At 37.7% G+C, this 20,461-nt stretch overlaps 1 protein-coding gene and 1 long non-coding RNA gene across 4 annotated transcripts in view; one reads left to right on the top strand and one right to left on the bottom strand.

Annotated features, from left to right (window-relative positions):
- The window catches only part of LOC108586153, a 30,412-nt gene extending 12,921 nt beyond the window's left edge, over positions 1–17,491 (bottom strand). For both annotated transcript variants that reach the window (XR_002521884.2, XR_002521883.2), the window contains exon 1: positions 17,336–17,491. This is a non-coding gene — a long non-coding RNA (uncharacterized LOC108586153). The remainder of the gene's footprint in view (positions 1–17,335) is intronic.
- The window catches only part of GALNTL6 (polypeptide N-acetylgalactosaminyltransferase like 6), a 1,207,198-nt gene that overhangs the window by 1,038,378 nt on the left and 148,359 nt on the right, over positions 1–20,461 (top strand). For both annotated transcript variants that reach the window (XM_003899362.5, XM_003899363.4), the window contains one exon: positions 17,468–17,585. In XM_003899362.5, the coding sequence (XP_003899411.2) occupies positions 17,468–17,585 (118 nt within the window). The remainder of the gene's footprint in view (positions 1–17,467; positions 17,586–20,461) is intronic.

Here is a 20,461-nt window from a genome sequence, read left to right as displayed (position 1 = left end):
TCACCCTTCAGGGCCCTGACAGGCACATCTTTCTCTAGACCATTTTCCCTGACCCACATCCCTGTCTATAGTATGGGCTTGTGCTATGAATTTAAAATGGAGTGCATTCTATGTGTCAGTCCTATGGCAAATGACAATAAATTGATGTCTGAGAATCCAGATCTTGTCCTCAGAGAGGATATAGTTTAGAGTGGAAGAGCAAATAGACAGGTGTGTCTCCCAGCTTCATGGAAATATGTAGAAGGGGTCCCTCATTCTGTCTTTAAAGGTCTGAGAAAGCTATCTGGAAGAAATGGAATTTTCAGAATCTTCTGAGTATGCTCATCTTGACATTCATTACTTTGTTGCCCAAAAGAAAACACTCCTAAGAATAAAAGAGGGTGCTATTAATCATTACCCTGGGCAATAAGCATAAACCAGGACTGCCCAGGACAAGAAGCGTATAACATCCCCCCTACTTATAGTTATATTGTAACGAATATGTCTGCCACCGGTGCTATAAAGTGACGAGTCTCCTATGGGGTGCACTTCCTGACATCGCTTAGTAGACGCTAAGTAGGTGTTTGTGGTTGTAGAGGACAGAGGTGGTACATCTGAAGACAGAAAGCTGAAGAGGGCTGGCAGGTCTCCAGAGCAAGAAGAAGTCTCTATCTTTCTGCATCAGGGCATAGGAGCATGGTGGCAGGAAGAAAAATGAGAGCGGGAAAATGGGCTTCCTAAACAGCAATAAAGTGAAATCTTCCTGGTGTTGCTGATTTGTCCATATAAGTCTCAGCCTACATCACCTGCACAATGTGGTGAGGGCAAAGGAGACGAAGACACACAATGCTTTCTGAGCACCTCATGTTCTTCGCCACTAAGGCCAACAGCAAAGTTTTAATTCTCCAGACAATATCAGGCTTCATCACATGGCCAGACTTCCCTATCTTTGTAGCACAGGCGGGTATACCTGTGACCCACGACGTTCAGCAAAATGAATGGCTTTCTCTTTTTCAGCTGTAGGGAACAGAGAACATTATGACCACACAGGGAGGAAAGCATACCTTCGGAATATGGTTATCTGAACCATCCAATTGGAGTGGCAGCAGAGCAAGAACACCTGAAACACACAGTTAAGTTCAGCCAATGCTTAACATAAATTGATGCACAGTCAGAACTAAGAGGAGAGTCCTCTCTTCCACACATGCTCTGCATATTTAGTACCCCAAGGGTATGCTAATAAAAATCATATTACAAAGTCCAGAAGAGGATCCTTCGGGCTCTATTTTTGTATTACCAGAACATAGCAGTGAATAGAATGAGCTACATGCAGTTTTCTATTCTATTTACAGCCCAAACTGAATATTTAGAAGCCAGGGGTGAACTGGTGACTGCAATTTACAATGCCTGAAGGGATGCATAAATATAGACAAATGATTCAAATCTTGCAAAGTCCATCACAACACTATGCAATAATCACAGGTTCTTAGAGCTAATACCACCAGCTTAAATGGAGACCCTGCCTCCGAGTAGGTCAAAGCACATGGAAGATCCTTTTTCACACTTTATCTTCTCAGCATCTTTGGGAGCTAGGAAGAGGAAAACATTATAAAATTTAGGGAGATTAAAAAGGATATGAATATATGATATAAAAATCTCCTAAGAAGAAAGAATGCAGGCAGTTGAAATGTTAATTGTCTGCCTTTTTATAACAGAGAAAACCTGCTTTTAAGATGCATACTATTGTACTTCAGAACAATGCACCAGTGGATCTTTGTAAGCTCTATAAATTCCAAGAATTACTAGGGCAAATAGAAATGTAAATTTATCTAGCTATTTCACTGGTGGAATATAACAGGAGCACCAAGCTGGGAATTAGCCGATCTGCATTAGGACCTGTCTCTGAAACTTCTAGTGGAAGCACCTTGTGCTGGGCACCCGTGGGACCCAATTCCCGCATGAGAACAACGCTCTGTACTTCATCACTGGTCTAAGCATCAGATGAAATTGTATATAGAAGGCCATTCATGGAGTACTGCACAAATCTAAAATACTGAGCACTTTTTCCTTTTTGCTTTTCCTTCCTATTTTTAATCCTGGAACTGGAGGGCACTGAACAAATGAACTGAGGAACACAACCCTTCCTTCTAAAATTTGTTCTGGCCATTACCTCTCAGCACACCACAATCTATCAGGCTGACAAGCTCCATGACAACCTGCTAATGTGTAGTTATATCCTGGCATTCCACTAATTGTGCAGACATTAAATACTAGATCTAATTCCAAATAATTGATTTCTTTGGTGTATTTGAGAATGTTCTATGCTGGAAGGCATAGAGCTGTCTTTAAAAAGCAGAAAGTGTGGATAAGAAAATTGTATTCAGTCAAGGGGACAGAAGAATTCTACTGCAAATAATTTCTGGCCACTAGTAAGTTTAAAATACAAAATATTTAAGAAGACAGGCTTAAAGTGATGAATATAAACCAAATCCACCTAATATAAATTCCTAAAATAAATAATAAACAGTAAGGAAACTGACATAGGTGGAGTTGTCTGAAAGCACAGCTTGAGACACAGATTTGGGTATATTTGATTTCTTGGAGGAGTGTGCATCAGGAAAGATCTACAAGAGAGCTGGAGAAAAAGACAGAAAAAGGAAAGGGGCCAAGAAGGGCCTGACCTGATTCAGAAAGATCTGAAGCATAAAGTGCATGTAGAGGTGGGATTTCTCCATGAGAAAAGGGGAGTGGGCTTTTCCATCCCCACATCAGTCTGGTTCCCAAGTCTAGGCTCCTAACCACTACTCTATGTTCAGTCCTTAACACTCACTCTCAACATAATGTGAAACTATTTCCAATGTTATCTAAGAAAAGACTATAGTATAGATAGTCTTTCTTAGAGAAAAGACTATAGTATACTTCCATTTAGATGCCAACCTGCATCATTTTACCATCTTCTGGTACCCACACCCTGATTTCTCTCTAGGAACAATTCTCTCCTCCACCTCATTCTGTCTGGTTCCCATGAAGTGGATTCTACCCTCTACTCTAGAAATGGAGAAATCGACCCCTGCATAAACTAATCAATACATTCACATGTGTTAGTCTCCCCTTCTTAGGCTCTGGAAAGACTCATCCAAATAGACAAAGATATGACATAGCCCACTCATGACACAGAGTGGATTGTTCTTCACTTCTTTCATTTCCTAATTCCCTTCTTCTTTTCCCTCAGTCCACACACCCTGGTATTTGCTCTGAAATCCACGGGTCCAGGTGACCTTTACTGTCATCATCATTATCATCATCATCAGGTGTTTGTAAAAGATAGAAATTCCAGAGTACCCCTAAGTATTTTTCCTGGGAACCACAAGAACATTTAAGGATCATTAAGATCCTAGGAGTCAAAGAGAGCCTACCATTTGAACAAATTTATTGGTTTTTTTTTAAATTTTTTTATTTGCTTTTAAAGATGGGTCTCAGTATGTTGCCCAGACTGATTTTGAAAGCCTGGCCTCAAGTAATGCTCCTCCCTCAGCCTCCCAAACCACCAGTATTGCAGGCTTAAATCACCATGTCCAGCCTGAGCAAATTTCTATATTGTTCTTTTACTGCTGTAATTGTACATATTTTTGTTACTGGTGGGTTTAAAATTGTAAAGTATTTTTTTATGATGTCAGGGCAAAGAATCCATTTTTTCTGTATTTTACAACACAAGACTATTTCAGGTAATAGCCTTTCGCTTTGGCCCAGGGCCTGTGTGCATTTCTCTCTTTGGTCCCTGTTATGAGGAACAGTTTTATAGGTTTGATATGAAATGAAAAGTTTGCTCCTCAAAACTTTCAGCTGCAACAGAACAGGTTACAGGGCAGTGTGAGCTACAGAGCTAAGCAGATCCTGCTCTGATTTGGAGATAGTTGAACAGTTCAGACCAGCCTATGACAGAGACACCTGGTTTACTGATGATAAATCTTTAACAACATTACAAGCACATGATAAATTCATCTCAGGATTATTAGAGAAAGTGACCAGGATTAAAATAAGAAAGTACTTACTCAGAAAGTGTCATGGAGTAAATTCCATGTAAACTTGTATGCTATTCTCTGGACCCACTAAAAATAACTTGGGAAAGAGACAAGGACAATTGAGGGTACAGTTTCATATTGACATTAAATGTGGATATTCTTACAAATGATTTACAAACATGTTTTGTTCAGACCCAGAGTATTTCATCTGCTGGCTCACGGAGTTGGGAGGCTACAACTACAAATGCCAAAAAAAAAAAAAAATTAAGTAAGAGGGTATTGGGGTAAGGCTTTGCCTCTCTCTCTTCTCAGAGTTTCTGCCCCATACCCTAATTACCTCTGGTCCCAAGCCATGCCAAAGGCCAGGCCTTCTAAAACAACTCCTTTTTGTCCCTTCCTCAGGAGATAATAAAGATGAAAATAAAGCTTTTATTTTATTTCCTCCAGGTTGTTGAACATTCAAACTGGCCTCCCCACAAGTTGAACCCATTCTTACCTGGTTTCAGAAACTCCATTGTGAGTGATGAATGTGCCCCGACAGAAACAGGGTTACGTGCCCTCCTGTGTCTCAGTCTTCCCAAGCAGGAGATGGACCCAGCAAACAGGCTCTTTAGATATGGCTATACTGATCTACTTTTCCTTCATTCTTTTTCCATACTTTAGGCATGCATGTTCCAGGCTTCACATTCACACTTTTTAGCCCAACAGAGGGAACAGTAGGATCTATAGTCTCTGACTCTAGGGTGTGTGTGTGTGTGCGTGTGAGTGTGTGTGTGTTATATTGTATATGTAAAAGTTGAGAAATAACACTCAAAATTGTCCTTCAAGGCAAATGGTACAATTGTTTCTCAATGGTCAGTTAGGAGAGACTGGTAAAGTTTAGTACAGCTTTTTGTTTGTTTGTTTTTGTTTTGTTTTGTTTTGTTTTTTTAGACAGAGCTTTGCTCTTTCACCCAGGCTGGAGTGCGATGGCGCGATCTTGGCTCACCAGAAACTCCACCTCCCGGGTTCAAGCGATTCTCCCACCTCAGCCTCCCGAGTAGCTAGGAGTACAGGCATGCACCATCACACCCGGCTAATACTGTATTTTTAGTAGACACGGGGTTTCACCATGTTGGTCAGGCTGGTCTCAAACTCCTGACCTCAGATGATTCGCCCTCCTCGGCCCTCAAAGTGCTGGGATTACAGGCATGAGCCACTGAGCCCAGGAAGTTTAGTATATTCTAAACAAAAAGATACAGAGATATTTGGGGATTCATTTCTGCTATAACAACACTGATTTGTGTCCACAGTGGTCATAAGAAGTAGAGTTTTGATTACATGTATCCTTCATGCTAATTTGCAGAACAGAAATAGGAAGCAATTATGTGATGGGGGGAGAAACTATTTTTTTTCCTCAGATTATTTTTAGGATAAAAATGTGAATGAAAACAGCATCCTGTACTTCTGATTTTGATGAATTTTGACTGCCCTTCCCCTCAATTAGGACAAATTAGTAGAAGTTTATTCTAATTACCTTCTGTTCATCTCAATTATTTTAAGCATTTCTATTTTAATGTGATTTCTAAATCAGCATGCTTGAGTTTTAATGTAAATATCTTCTAAAAATGCAAGATGCACTACAATGTAGTGAGACTTTAAATAAAGAAAAATGCAGAAATATCCATCCAAATAAATTATCCTTCAAAAAAGAATAGCACATTGTTTAGCCTCAGGAGATTGTTCCAAAGAATAACTACAGGAAACATTTTCGGAACTCATTTTCCCAGATTTCTTTTGGAGTCCACTTAAGAGTCAAACCAGAAAAGAAATTTCACTTCTTTGTAGGCAGATCTTACTTTCTGACCCAAAACTGTAATCTTAGCTTGATCTTTTCTATTTCTGTTACACTTGCATGTCCTCTTTTCTTAACTCGTTACAGGCCTATGCCACCCCACCTCTCCCGTCAATCACCATATCCTGACAATTTTACCTCTTAAATATTCATCCTATTTATATTAGTTTCCACAGCAATAGCAAAAGTGCCTCATCTCTCCTGGACTGCCATTACCTCCCAATGGGGCTCTCTGCTCTGGTGTTGTCACCCTGAAACTCACCCTCGCTATGCCATCCAAGTACTCCAATCAAAACAGAAACCTGCATGTATTAGTCTCATTAAAATTATTCAGTGGTACCCAGTCACATACCAGCTAAAATTATTAACCCAAGATTCATAAACTTTGCTGGATTGGCCTTCCAGGAGCATCTATAATTCCCTTGAATCTTTATACAAAATTTTGTGTTTGCATTTATGCAAGGAAAGACCCTTCCACCAGTCTCCATGATGGAGGAAAGAATAACAACTGGAAGTTCCCAATCAAAACCATGCTACTTAATGTGTTACAAAGACTCTCAACATTCAGTGCTTCCTCCTAGCCTGGTGGCTTCCATGTAGGCTGAATTCTCTCATGATAACTCAGAGCTACAAGATCAAATGTTCCAACAAACGAGACAGGAGCTACATGGTCTTTCATAAAGCACCTCGGTAGTCACGGGGGTCAAGTCTGCCATCCTCCATGGGTCAGAGCACCCACAATCACACCCAGATTCAAAAGGAGGGACACAGACTCCACTTCTCAATCAGAAATGGTCGAAGATTTTGTGAACGTGTTTCAAAGCTGCCATAGATCGTGAGGGAGACAGGTAGAAACAGAACATAACAAGGGTGCTGTTTTTCCCTCCTGTCAGAGTAAGATGAAACTTCTTTGTGGATAGGCTTGACCTAGAGGGGCAAATAAGGTGATGCTTTTTTCCAGACTTTTGATAAGTTATAGTTATAGACTTTTTGCTTAAGAATTCTTTTCCTCAGGTCCTGTTTTTTTGTTGTTGTTTTGTTTTTAAGAAATTAAGGTCATTAAGCAGGGTGTAAACATACAGTATAAATTTATTAAAAGATAAAGGGCTGATCAGAGGTATTAAAAAATCCATGCCACATGCAGTAAATTTTTGCTTGATATAAAGTGTCAGAAAGTGACACCAAAATTGCCTTTGAGTTGCAATCAGTGCTGTAGAGAAAAAGCATATTTTGCCTTCCTTACTAAGATGAAGGAGTAATGTTTTCATAAGAAGAAACTGTCAAATGTGTATTAAATAAATGAAGCATAAAACAAGCTTTCCTGCAGTTTCAAGCATGCTTGGATTTTAATAACAAGCATTTATTCCATGAATGAAAAGTTCTATTTGTATCCTAGAAGAAAGGCTCTCCACTCTACGCTGGGTACTTTCAGTTTTTAACATTCTCCAGTACACATGAAGTCAGTGATTTGCTCTGCCATTTCACATCACATTTTGATGTTGGTGTTTATGGGAGAGATAAGAGCCTGGACTAAAGAGGGGAGAGCAATGGGAAAGGATCCTTCCAGTGTTAGTTGGAGAGTGTAAGGGAATGTGGAAACAGATAGACTAGAATTAAGACGGGATGCGGAAGCTAAAGCCCAGTAGTGTGCACTCATCAACATTGTGCCAGTGTCTCAGGGACCCCTCCGTACCAAATTGTGGATTTAGAAAAGGGCAAAGGTCATGTTGGAGGACAAACGAGGTGGGAAACAGGAGGGTTTCAGAGTCCCATCCTGATAATGTTATGAGATCTAATCTCTGTTTTATGTAAGAGAAGCTAGGTAGCTTTGCTAAGCCCAAACTGGGATTCAGAGACTGACAGTGCTGGTGAGCTGGTGACACCCTGGGGCATCTATTTACATGTGTCGCTAGGTGTGCGGTTGGCAGTTTTTTTAAGCTAAAGAATTACAGAAGCATTTGGGAAGCTGGGAGAGGAGCAAAGACAATAAGGGGAACCTCAAGGTGACACGATGGCATCTGCTCCCGTCTGGCCTGAGAGACTGCATGGTGGCCCCTGTGGAGAGCAAGGTGAATTCCAAAAGAGAAAAAGTTGTTTTGACAGAAGACTTTGTGAAGCTCGGGGTATTCGCAGTGTGACTTTAGCACTCAAGCCTAGGACAGGACACACAGCTCTAGGCCTAGGTCCCAGGGCGACCTTCCCCAGAAAGGCCACTCCAGGGGACGAGCAGCAGGGTCTGACCACGGCTGGCAGAGCAGCTACCACCTGGAGGGGGCTGGCAACAGGCACCATAGCAAGGTGACTTCGTGGGCCAGAGGAGAAAAGCACGAGCAGACTTGTTTCTGAGGATATGGTCACATCCCTGGGGACTCTCAGAAAACCAGGAGAATCCAATGGGCAAAACACTGAAGCACTGCTATCACACAGATGGACCCAAAGACCCTTGTCATCTGGCTATTAGTGTTAATGTGACCTCACTTCTCCTCTCAGGCAGGATGAGTTTGCACTGAGATTGCATAAGAAAATGATTAATAATTGAAACATTACCAAGGTCATTATCCTATTATGTAATGTGAATCTAAGGTCGCTTAGAAATTAGAAATGAATGAATCCAATAAGAATTACTGGATAATTAGACTAGGGGCATAATTTTGGAACATAAAAAGAAACCCAAATCTATACTTTAAGCCGAGGTGCCAATCCTTCTCATTCCTCAGAGAGAAATGGACAGGAAATGACTTAAGAAAATAAGCCATCGTATTTCCACTTTGTATGTCCCCAGACACCTTTGAGGCGATTTCTTCAAAGGAGACAAGATGTGTTCTGCCATTTTTAGGAGTGGAGTGTGGGTGACCCCAGCAGATTGTTTATCATCCACCCACTAAACAGCAGGAAAGATCAGCTCTATCCACCAGGCGAAGCCATCTATTACTTACTGTAGGAACGAGGAAGGGAATTTTGGAACCCTCCATTGTTGTTAGATCCTCCCTTTGCTCATACATAAACACACACACACACACACACACACACACAAACATTTTTGACCACATAAAAGTAACTGAGGGACAAAGCATCTTGGTCACATAACAGAAGACTAAGGCTGAAAAAATCTTTACAGCATCTTATCTATTTACCTCCTGAACCCACTAACATTGTTGATGTAGTCCTTTAGAGGCATCCACGGTTTTCAATTTCATCTCATATAAAGATCAGTGCCAACCACTGAAGATATGGAGGCAGCAATATTCTGAGCCACTTCAGAACCAACAGCTTAATTGAAACATCAAACCGAGGCCCTCACACAATATTTATGGCTATAGTTTGGTTTAATGCCTTATATAATTGGTACTGACATACACAAGATTTCCATCAAGTCTTTATATCCTTTCACAGAGGAGTCTACTATTCTACATATGAAGTAAGCACCAAAAAGCGTATTCAATCTTATAAAACCTTTTAAACCATAACAGTATGATATGTCATTATGTGTGTGATAAAAACAGAATTATAAATCATGGTACAAAATAGCACAAAATTTGTACCATGATTTATAATTTTGTTTTCTTCCTCATCTTATCCAAAAAGCTGAGGAGTCATAATTCTGCCACCTGCTTTTGGATAACTAGTTGGCCTTATTCCTTTTCTACTAACTCTTTTCTAAACATTTGCATTTGCATTTGTAAATCTAGGAAAACAGAGAGCTTTTTTTATTTTTAAGGAGCAGCTTCCACTTTCATTTTCAGAAGCTCTGAAATCCAGTAAATCCAGTTATGCTTTGCAATATACCCTAGCATATGAGTGCAGAGAACTTTTCAAAATGACCCCAAAACAATGAGCCTATTTCAGAGAGACTTTAGAAATAAAGAAACTACCCAAAAGCCTGTCGTCTATCAAGAGCTATTTTCTTCTGTCAGTAACATAATGGAAATGCTAATACATCTTCCTTTAAGAGCTTGAATCTCAAAATGAGGTCTGTTATCTGCCATCTATGGGTATACCACAAACCGTCCCAGAACTCAGTGGCTTCAAACAGCAACCATTTTGTTCGTTCACCATTCTTAGAGTCAGAAATTCAGACAAAGCTTGACTAAATGGTTGTTCTGTTGGTCTCTTAAATAGGGTGAACAATTTATCTTGTTCGCCTGGGACTTTCCCAGTTTTAGCACTAAAAGTTCAGCATCTGGGGAGACTCATCAGTCTCAAGCAAACTGGGACAGTTGGTCGCCCTGTACCTGGTGTATTTCATGGGGTGCTGGGCATCTGGTGGTTCAGCTGGAGCTGGGTGATCTAAGACCATCTCACTTGCATACCTGATAGTTGGTGCTGATTGTCATCTGGGCCACGTGTCTCCAACAGGCTTCCTGAAGCAGTAAGAACGGGTGCAAGCCTCAGTGCATAAGACCTGTGCTTGCACCACATTTGTTGATGTTGGCTACACCAAGTCACCTGGCCAAGCCAGTCAGTGTAGGAGTGTACCACACAAGGGCATGGACACCGAAGCCACGATTCACTGGGACCATTATTCTTACCATCTAACATAGAGTTGCATTCCATTTAGTTCAGATTTAACAAATCTGAGATCCCCATCTTATTAATGCTGTTACTTTGGGAGTCTGTCCTCTACTGGTAAGTCAAAGAACCCCTCACTCCTGGAATACAATCCAAGTTAACTATTGTTTCTCAGAAGGAAAAGCAGAAAACCTCTGTTTGTTGCTATTTTCACTGTTGTTGCCACTTATTACTGTTTAAAAAAATAAAAATTCCAGCAGTTTGGTGCAGTCTAGTGGAAGAAGTAGGAAGTGAAATGCTGCTAAGACATAGATCATTCATTTATTCAATACTTCCTCAGAGTCCATGGGGCGGAGAGTAACCCTTGGTTTAGTCAGCACTGCTGTCTCCGGGCACAGGCCTGGGCACTTGGTGGGAAACCTCTTCACTTACACAATTTGTTCAGTTCCCACGCTATCGGAGCCATTTCTCCCATTATACATCTGTCGTTCCAAGATGGATGAGTCAGGAGAAAGCACAGCCTTCTATGATTGGAATCCATTTTTCCCTCCACTTCTGCATCCTGGCCTTCCAAAGAGGACACATTTCTCCCAGCCCAGGAACAGCTTCTATCTTTGCCCGTAGAGTGATCATCTCCTTGCATACCAGAACAATAGTCCTCTCTCATCCCCATAGAACCTCGTGACACCATAAAAAGTAAACAAATTATACAAAAATGGTAATTTTTAAAGATAAATCATACAAATGAATGTATCTGTAGTTATTTAGTCACTCTTTTCAAAATTCTCATTTAAGCAATGCTTTCATACTTCAAAGGACAAAGTGTTTAAAAACAGTGTTTTAACCTGAAGTATCATTTTACTCCACAATTGAATTCTAGTTGAAAATAATTATATTTTAGCTGCAAGTGTTCTGAGTCATGGGCCAACTAAAGATTTCTGGTTATATAATTGAAAATTATGTGGTTCATCTTTATGCTTATAGACTTGGCTTAACTGAGTCCTGAGGAAAACTGTGCCGTTTCATTGCTGATCAAATTCACATTGCAAGCCACATGTCCGGAATGCTCACTGTGGCCACTGAAATGAATGGAAATTGTGAGCCATTTTATTTTCTAAGAGGTCAAATTGGCAGTCTCCTTTAGTTTACTGAACCTAAGTTTTAATAGTAAGTAATTTTTTAAATAAAGTTATTTATATATGTTTATCTTTCAATATAACGTCATTTTTTATTATCCTGATCCCCAAAGATTATACAAGATGCATTAAAACTTGAAATAATGTTGTCTGAAAATGTGAGAAAGTAGGCAAAAATAAGCCAGAGAATTTTTTTTTTTTTTTTTTTTTTTGAGACGGAGTCTCGCTCTGTCGCCCGGATTGGACTGCAGTGGCCGGATCTCAGCTCGCTGCAAGGTCCGCCTCCCGGGTTCACGCCATTCTCCTGCCTCAGCCTCCCCAGTAGCTGGGACTACAGGCGCCCGCCACCTTGCCCAGCTAGTTTTTTGTATTTTTTAGTAGAGAAGGGGTTTCACCGTGTTAGCCAGGATGGTCTCGATCTCCTGACCTTGTGATCCGCCCGTCTCGGCCTCCGAAAGTGCTGGGATCACAGGCTTGAGCCACCGCGCCCAGCCCAGATAATTTTTTTAAATTAAACTCCACCATTTTTTTCATTTACGGCATCGAGAGTCAATATGTGAAACAGAGAATATTAGGAAGATCAGCAACTCCTCAGAATACTGTAGGAGTCACTCAAGGCTACAAGCATTAAGTACTGTATCTTGGTTTAGAGAAGAGGACCAACCACACACTTTGAAAAATGCATTCACAGATGAAAACATAAAGAGTTTCTTGCTGATACCGAATAAAGAATGGTTTTAGTACACTTTACCGTATAGCCTCATTAATTTAAAATTTAGCTAAGTTTAGAATGTAAAAATTGTTATAGAAAAGTAAATTAGTCTACCATAAGTAAAAAGGAAAGCATATTTATTACCTTATTTAACAGACTTAACATAAAATAGAAAATTGATTTCTACTAAATATTCAGAAAAGTCATGTATTTCTATGGCCTGTAAATAAAAAATCTTCAGTAAGAACATGTTGCTTCATGATCATATTAATTTTAAAAGGCATCTCATGGATAACAGGTTTGTATTAGTAGCAAAACTCAAAGCCTGATTTGTGATATTGTGAGCAATATTCATAAAGTACGTTAATATGTTGAAAGTTACATGGACACAGAGCCACATTAGAACACACTTGCAATGTGTTAACACTTTCAGGGAAACAAAAATAGCAAGAATATTTTGCAAGAAAACACACAATGTGAAAATAAACAAGTGAGAGATTGTAGGAAATGGAGCCCATAGCTAAAGTTTCAAGTCATTAATATTATGTTTAAAGCAAAAGACTGGAAGAACATGCTCAAACTAATAAACTACTCTTTTTCATTTCCTCTAATGAAAAAACAGTGTGACACACTAAAATCTTTTATCTTTAATATATGAGGGAAGCAGTCATCCTTGTTAACTTCAGTACAACACTGCATAATACTTAACTCCTATTTTGGTGGTGGAGTATGAATTTTAATCCACAAACTCAGTTGTGCATAATACGTCACAATTTAAATTTTCCTTAGAGCCACTTATTTCCAACAGAATACAGAAAAGGTGTTCATAATATAATTTCATCTATACAAAATGGTGTTCATAATAAAATATTATTTAAATCTTTTTAAAAGGTAATTGGCCAATTAAACAAAAATAATAATAATACAACATGGGGATTTAAAACATGTGTAAAAGTAAAATGTGTGATAACAAAGACATAGACTGGGGGAAGAGAAATGCAGCCATACTCTCAGTAGCTTTTTATAATATATGTGTGGTGACATAATATCACTGGAACATAAACTGTGATCAAAGAAAGATATATGCCATAAACCATTACGATAAAGAAACCACTTAAAATGAAGAAACAAGGAGTACTGTTATGCCAAAAAGGATAATAAATGAAATTATGAAAAATATCCAGTTAATCAAAAGGAAGACAAAAAAAAGGGGAAAGAAAACAACAGGTGAGACAAATAGAAGAGAAAGAGGAAGATTATAGATTTCAACCTAAACACACGAATAATCATATTGAAAGTAAGTGATCTAAATAACACAGTTGAAATGCAAGATGCAAGCATATGTTACCCATAAGAAAACTATTTTAAGTGTAAAGACACAAAGAGTTTAAAAGTAAAAAGATAGAAAAAGTTATAAATACTAGTATTCAGATAACACAAATCCAAATAAAGCTGGAGTGACTACAATAATATCAAGACAAAATAGATGAGAGAGTGAAGAATATTATTAGGGATAATAAAAGTCATTTCATAGCGATAATAAAGTTAATTCATCAAGAACAACAACAACAAAAAAAACCCTGAACATGTATGCACCTATTAAGAGAGCTACAGAAACATGATGCAAAAAACTGACAGAATAGCAGGAAGAAATAAACAAATCCAGAATATAGTCATAGATTTCAATACCCCTCTTTCCGTAATTGATACATCAAGGTGATGTAAAATCAATAAGAATATAGGAGATTCGAACAACACTGTCAACCAACTTGACCTAATAAATATTTGTAGAATGCTGTACCCAACAGGAATAGAATACACATCCTTTTCAAATACACATGGAACATTTACCAAGATAGACCATATTCTAGGTCATTAAAATGTCACAATAAATTTAAAAGAATTCAAGTCATACCAAGTATATTCTCTGACCACAATGGAATTAAATTGGGAATTAATAACCAAAGGATCTCCAAAAAATTCCCCAAATATTCAGAAACTAATTATATACTTCTATATAACCTATATGTCAAAAAATAAAAGAGAAATTAGAAAATATTTTGAACTGAATGAAAAAAATAACATGATGTATTCTTATATTTGTAGTAGTCTACTAAAGCAATAGTTAGGAAGAGATTTATAGCACTAAACACCTATATTTTTAAAAAGTCACAAATCAGTTATCTCAGTTTCCACCTTAAATAACCAGGAAAGAAGAGCACATTAAATCCAAAGTAAGCGGAAGGATTAAAATAATAAAGACTAAAGAGAAATCAATGAAATATAAAACAGAAAAACGATAGAGAAAAATCAATGAAAACAAAAGTTAGTTCTTTCAACAGATTAACAAAATTGATAAGCCTCTAGCCAGACTTACTAGGAAAAAACAGAAACGATACAAACACGTTAACATTATTAATAATTATGGAAATGCAAAATAAAACCAAAAGAAGATACCACTATACACCTATTATCATGACTAAACTTCAAGACTGACCATAACAAGTCTTGGTAAGGACTTGAAGCAAATGGAACTCAACACTGCTTCCAGGAATAGAAAGTGGTACAGCCACTCTGGAAAACAGTTTGGCAGTTTCTTCAAAGATTAGACATACCTACTACACGATCTAGTTATTCCACTTCTAGGAATTTTCCAGGAGAAATGGAAGCACATATCCACACAAAGATTAGTACACAAAGTTTATGGCAGCTTTATTTGTAATATCCCAAAATGGGAACAACCCAAACATCCATTAACAGGTGAATGGATAATCAATTGCGGTAAATTCATGCAAATAGAATACTACTCTGCAATTAAAAATAATGAACAATTGATACATGCTACAGCATGGATGCATCTCAAAATAGTTATACTGAATGAAAGAAGCCAGACCCCCCAAAACATGTATACTGTATAATTCTATATATATAAAATTGTAGAAAATGCAAACTAATCTACAGTGACAGAAAGCAGATCAGTCATTGCCTGTGGAAGGAAATGAGAAGAGATTACAAAGAGACATAAGGAAACTTTGACAAATAACAGATAGGTCCATTTTCAGTGACGGCTGCATGGAGATACACACAAGTCAAAATCTATCAAATTGTACACTTAAAATATGTGCAATCAATTGTACATCAATTACACAACAATTAAGCTGTTTTTAAAACTCACGGACAAATATGAGTAAAGACATAAATACAGTAAATAAAAAGTTTATTTCTCACCTGTCATTCACACCAGTCAAGACAGGAGATACTAATTCATTTAGGTCTTTGTAGGAACATCAATAAAGGTACAGGAGATCCATCTGAATTTATGTTATTATATGTCTAAAATAACCTGAGATACACTGCATGAGTTTTTTATAAATTCATTAAGAAAACAAGATTATTGTGTTTCTGACAATTTGCAATAAAAACCCAACCTAGAATTTTTCTTGCCCAATATCTTTAACACCATACCTCTGGTAGTTCTAGTTTTGGGATTCATTGTGCACAGTGTAAGTTCTGGTGCACTTTGTCTCATCTTTTACACAATCAAATAAGAATATATTTGTATGACTTGGGACTTTTCTATTTGCAGTTCAGCTTAAATAAGACTGAGAATTTCTGACTACTTATAACTAACACTTGCAGAAGCAATGCTTACAATTGGTAAAGTGTTCTTTGGGGAACTGCACCCGATAAATGTTACAATCCTAGTTTGGTGCAGCTTCAGTTGTAATTCCTCTCTGAAATTCAGTGGGTGAAAAATGGGAAAAGATCAGGCTGCTAGAGAGAGGGATAAAGTAAGGCACATATGATTCTTGGATTTTTATTACAAACAAAATAAAAAATTACATGAGAGAGTTTCTTTATATTATTTTCTGAATTCTGCCCACTTTCCTGGGGAAAAACCTAAATCCCTCTTCCAGTCTTGCAATCTCTTCGTCTGCATAAAGCCTACATCTTCAAAAAATTCCTAGACTGAAGTAATTAAATCAGGTACCATCTTAGCATGCAAAGTCTTTGAATTATATAATACACTGAAGACAGAGTCAGGTTTATGTTCTCCAAGTGGCTCATAAAGCATTACCAAGACTAAGTTCTCAGTTGACCAATAAATTGGTGTCTACTATGGTTATGCATATCTTTTTGTGTATATCAACATTTAAAATGTACTGTTATTTATAAATATCCTTTATTTCAAAAAAATTTTCAAAACTGTCACATCAATTATGTGTTTTTATCGATTTGCTTGATCTGCATAAGGATGTTTTCTGTTTCATATCCATTTGTATGTAGTTATCTCTCTTCGCCTCCAAACTTTGAAACAGAAACAGTGTTGTGGTAAAGAGCCCTAGCCCAGCCTCACTGCACACTAGCCTCAGTCTTGGGCAACATTCCACCTCTTCTGCGTGATTCCTCGAACCGTGCATAGGGATGTTTGTTGTTCACAGGGTCGTTGTGAGGATTGATCAAGGTAATTAGATATAGATCTTATCCTTTAGCCCAGCGCATAGTGAGCAGTCAAAAAATAAATAAACAAGAACACCTTTGAACTGCAAAAACACTTAGGGCAGGGCCCACCAAGTAGTTATAATTATCTTATTACATGAATGCATCCTAGCATGAGTGGAATACTTGAAAATTATTATTTAATCAAAATTAATAGTTCTTAGAAAGGCAGAGAAGGCCTAAAAAGAATAGTATAAAATGAAAAGACTTAGTTTAAATTTCAACTTTAGCACATTAAACAACTAATTCTGGTTGCTTATTTTATTCTAACTAGGCGATTTGTAGTTTGTAAATTGGACATGACCTGTTCATAGTAGATGCTTGGTGAATGCGTACTGAGAGATTACTCAAAGATATTGTCTACAAAAGCATTTTCAATACTTTTATCTGTCTGATAGAATAAGATCCCTTTAGTCTGGGGGAAAACCATAAAATTGAGTGATATTTCTCACTTTATGGGTCATTATTACTCATGTAGTAATATTTCTCATTAATGACAAACAAGTGGAGCAAATGTGGCTCTGCAGGGCAATTGTTGCATTAAAACTTGAACTGCAAATATTTAATGCTCACAAGAATTTTTCTCCATCCCCACCCATGTCCACTTTGGTGACAGACTCAAGAGAACCCTATATCCACTTACAGAAAACCAGTGCTGAAAAGTTCCACACAGCTGACCACTAAAACATATCTTGAATTTTACTTTTTTCCCAAGCAAAATGCCGTTGTCTGTAATGTTCATAGTCCTTTAAAGATTATTTTGTTCATTTCACAGGTCTCCTGTTATGGCTGGAGGTCTCTTTGCTGTGGATCGGAAATGGTTTTGGGAATTGGGTGGCTATGATCCAGGTTTAGAAATCTGGGGCGGAGAACAGTATGAAATCTCTTTTAAGGTAAGCTCCAAGACCCTCTTCACACTATGTCTACAGAATTTTGACAATTCTGATAGAATATCAGCATGTTGCTTTGTGACCTATGTTCTGGGATGACTTAATAATGATAATAGACATGTCACCTTCCCAAGTGAGCTCTTGTAGTTTCTTTCTTTTCTGGTTTTTGTTTTTATTTTTCTTGATACATAATCATCATACACATTTGTGGGGTACATGTGAAATTTTGATACATGTATACAGTGCATAATGATCAAATCAGGGTAACTGGGATATCCATCACCTCAAACATTCATCTTTTCTTTGTGTTGGAAGTATTACAATTCTTCTCCTCTAGATATCTTGAAATATACAATAAATTATTGTTAACTATAATCTCCCTACTTGTGTAAGGCCATTTTTGCATTGCTATAAAGAAATATCTGAGACTGGGTAATTTACAAAGAACAGAAGTTTAATTGGCTCACAGTTCTGCAGGCTGCACAAGAAGGTGGTGCTGGCATCTGCTTCTGGTAAGGGCCTCAGGAAGTTTTTAATCATTGTGGAAGGCAACAGGGAGCCAGCATGTCACATGGTGAAAGCAAGAGCAAGAGACACAGGGGTGAGCTGCTACACACTTGTAAACAACCAGATCTCACGAGAACTCACTCACCAGCAAGGGGATGGCGCTAAACCTAATTCATGAGGAATCCATTCCCCATGATCCAAACACCTCCCACCAGGCCTCACCTCCAACACTGGGGACCATATTTTGACATAAGATTTGGAGGGGACAAACAACCAAACTATATCACTACAGTACTATCAAATACTAGAACGTGTATCTTCTATTTAACTGTATTTCTGTACTCATTAACCAAATTCTCTTTTTACCCCCTCCCCACCCCCACTCCCTTCTATTCCCAGCCTCTGGTAACCACCAGTCTACTTTCTACCTCCATGAGATCAACTTGTTTAGCTCCCCATATGAACTAGGACATGGGATGTTTTTCTATGCCTGACTTATTTTACTTAAAATAATGACCTTCAGTTCCATCTATGTGCCTGGAAATGATAGTATTTCATTCCTTTTTATGACTGCATAATATTCCATTGTGTGTATATACTACCTTTTCTTTATCCATTCATCCAATGATGGACACTTAGGTAACTATTGAGACCATCGCCACAAAAAAACGGGAATGCAGATATCACTTCTACATACTGATTCCTTTTCTTTTGAAAATATACCCAGCAGTAGGATTACTAGATTATATAGTAGTTCTATTTTAGTATTTTGAGGACCCTCCATACTCTTTTCCCTAATTTCCATATTACTTTGCATTTCCACCAACAGTGTAGGAGCATTTCCCTTTCTCTGCATCCTTGCCAGCATTTTTTAATTTTTTGTCTTTGAAATAATAGCAAGTTTAACTTGGATAAGATATAACCTCGGCCGGGCACGGTGGCTCAAGCCTGTAATCCCAGCTCTTTGGGAGGCCGAGACGGGCGGATCACAAGGTCAGGAGATCGAGGCCATCCTGGCTAACCCAGTGAAACCCCGTCTCTACTAAAAAAAAAAAAAAAAAAGATATAACCTCATTGTGGTTTTGATTTGCATTTCTCTGATGACTAAAGATGTTGAACATTTTTTATATACTTGTTGGCCATTTGTATGTCTTCTTTTGAGAAATGTCTATTCAGGTATTTTGCTCATTTTTAACTGAATTATTTGAGAGGTTTTACTATTGAGTTGTTTGAGTTCATTATATATTCTGGTTATTATTTCCTTGTCAGATGGATAGTTTGCAAATATGTTCTCCCATCCTATAGGTTGTCTCTTCACTTTGTTGATTGTTTCCTTGCTCTACAGAAACTTTCTAGCTTGATATAAATTTGTCTATTTTTGCTTTTGTTGCATGTGCTTTTGAGGTGTTACCCAAGAAAAATCTTTGCCCAGACTAGTGTCCTGTAGTATTTCCCCAGCGTTTTCTTCTAGTAGTTTCATAGTTTGGGGTCATATAGTTAAGTCTTTAATCTATTTTTGGTTGATTTTTGTATATGATCAAAGATAAAGATCTAATTTCATTTTTCTTCTTATGGATATCCCATTTTCCCAGCATCGTTTATTGAAGAAACTGTACTTTTCCCCATTGAATGTTCTTGGCACCTTTGTCAAAAATGAGTTGGCTGTAAGTGCATGGATTCACTTCTGGGTTCTCTATTTTGTTCCATTGGTGTATGCATCTGTTTTTATGCCAGTATCATGCTATTTTGGTTACTATAGCTTTGTGGTATAATTTGAAATCAGGTAATGTGATGCCTCCTGCTTTGTTCTTTTTGTTCAGGACCACTTTAGCTATTTAGGTCCTTTTCTTGTTCCCTTCAAATTTTTGAATTTGTTTCTGTCTCTTGTGAAGAATGTCATTGGTAATTTGATATGGATTACATTAATTATTTATATCATTTCGGGTAGTGTAGAGATTTTGACAGTATTAATTCTTCCAATCAATGACCATGGTATATCTTTCCATTTTTTATGTGTCTTCAATTTCTTTCACCATTGATTTGTACAGATTACTTCACTTCTTTAGTTAAATTTATTCATAGGTATTTTTGAGCTATTATAAATGGGATTGTTTTCTTGATTTCTTTTCAGATTGATTTCTGTTAGTGTAAAGCAACTTTTATTGAATTAATTCATCAGTTCCAAGAACTTTTAGTGGAGTCTTTAGGTTTTTCTAAAAATAAGATCATGTCATCTGCAAAGATATTTTGACTTCTTCCGTTACAACTTTGATGCCCTTTGTTTCTTTTTCTTGCCTAATTACTCAGGCTAGGACTTTCAGAACTAGGTTAAATAAAAGTGTTGAAAGTGAGCATTCTTGTCTTGTTCCAAA

The sequence above is a fragment of the Papio anubis genome, chromosome 3 (assembly GCF_008728515.1).
Source record: "Papio anubis isolate 15944 chromosome 3, Panubis1.0, whole genome shotgun sequence".
Classification (NCBI taxonomy): Eukaryota; Metazoa; Chordata; class Mammalia; order Primates; family Cercopithecidae; genus Papio; species Papio anubis.
Note: the sequence above shows the minus strand (reverse complement) of the source record. Positions and strands in the feature narration are given on the sequence as shown.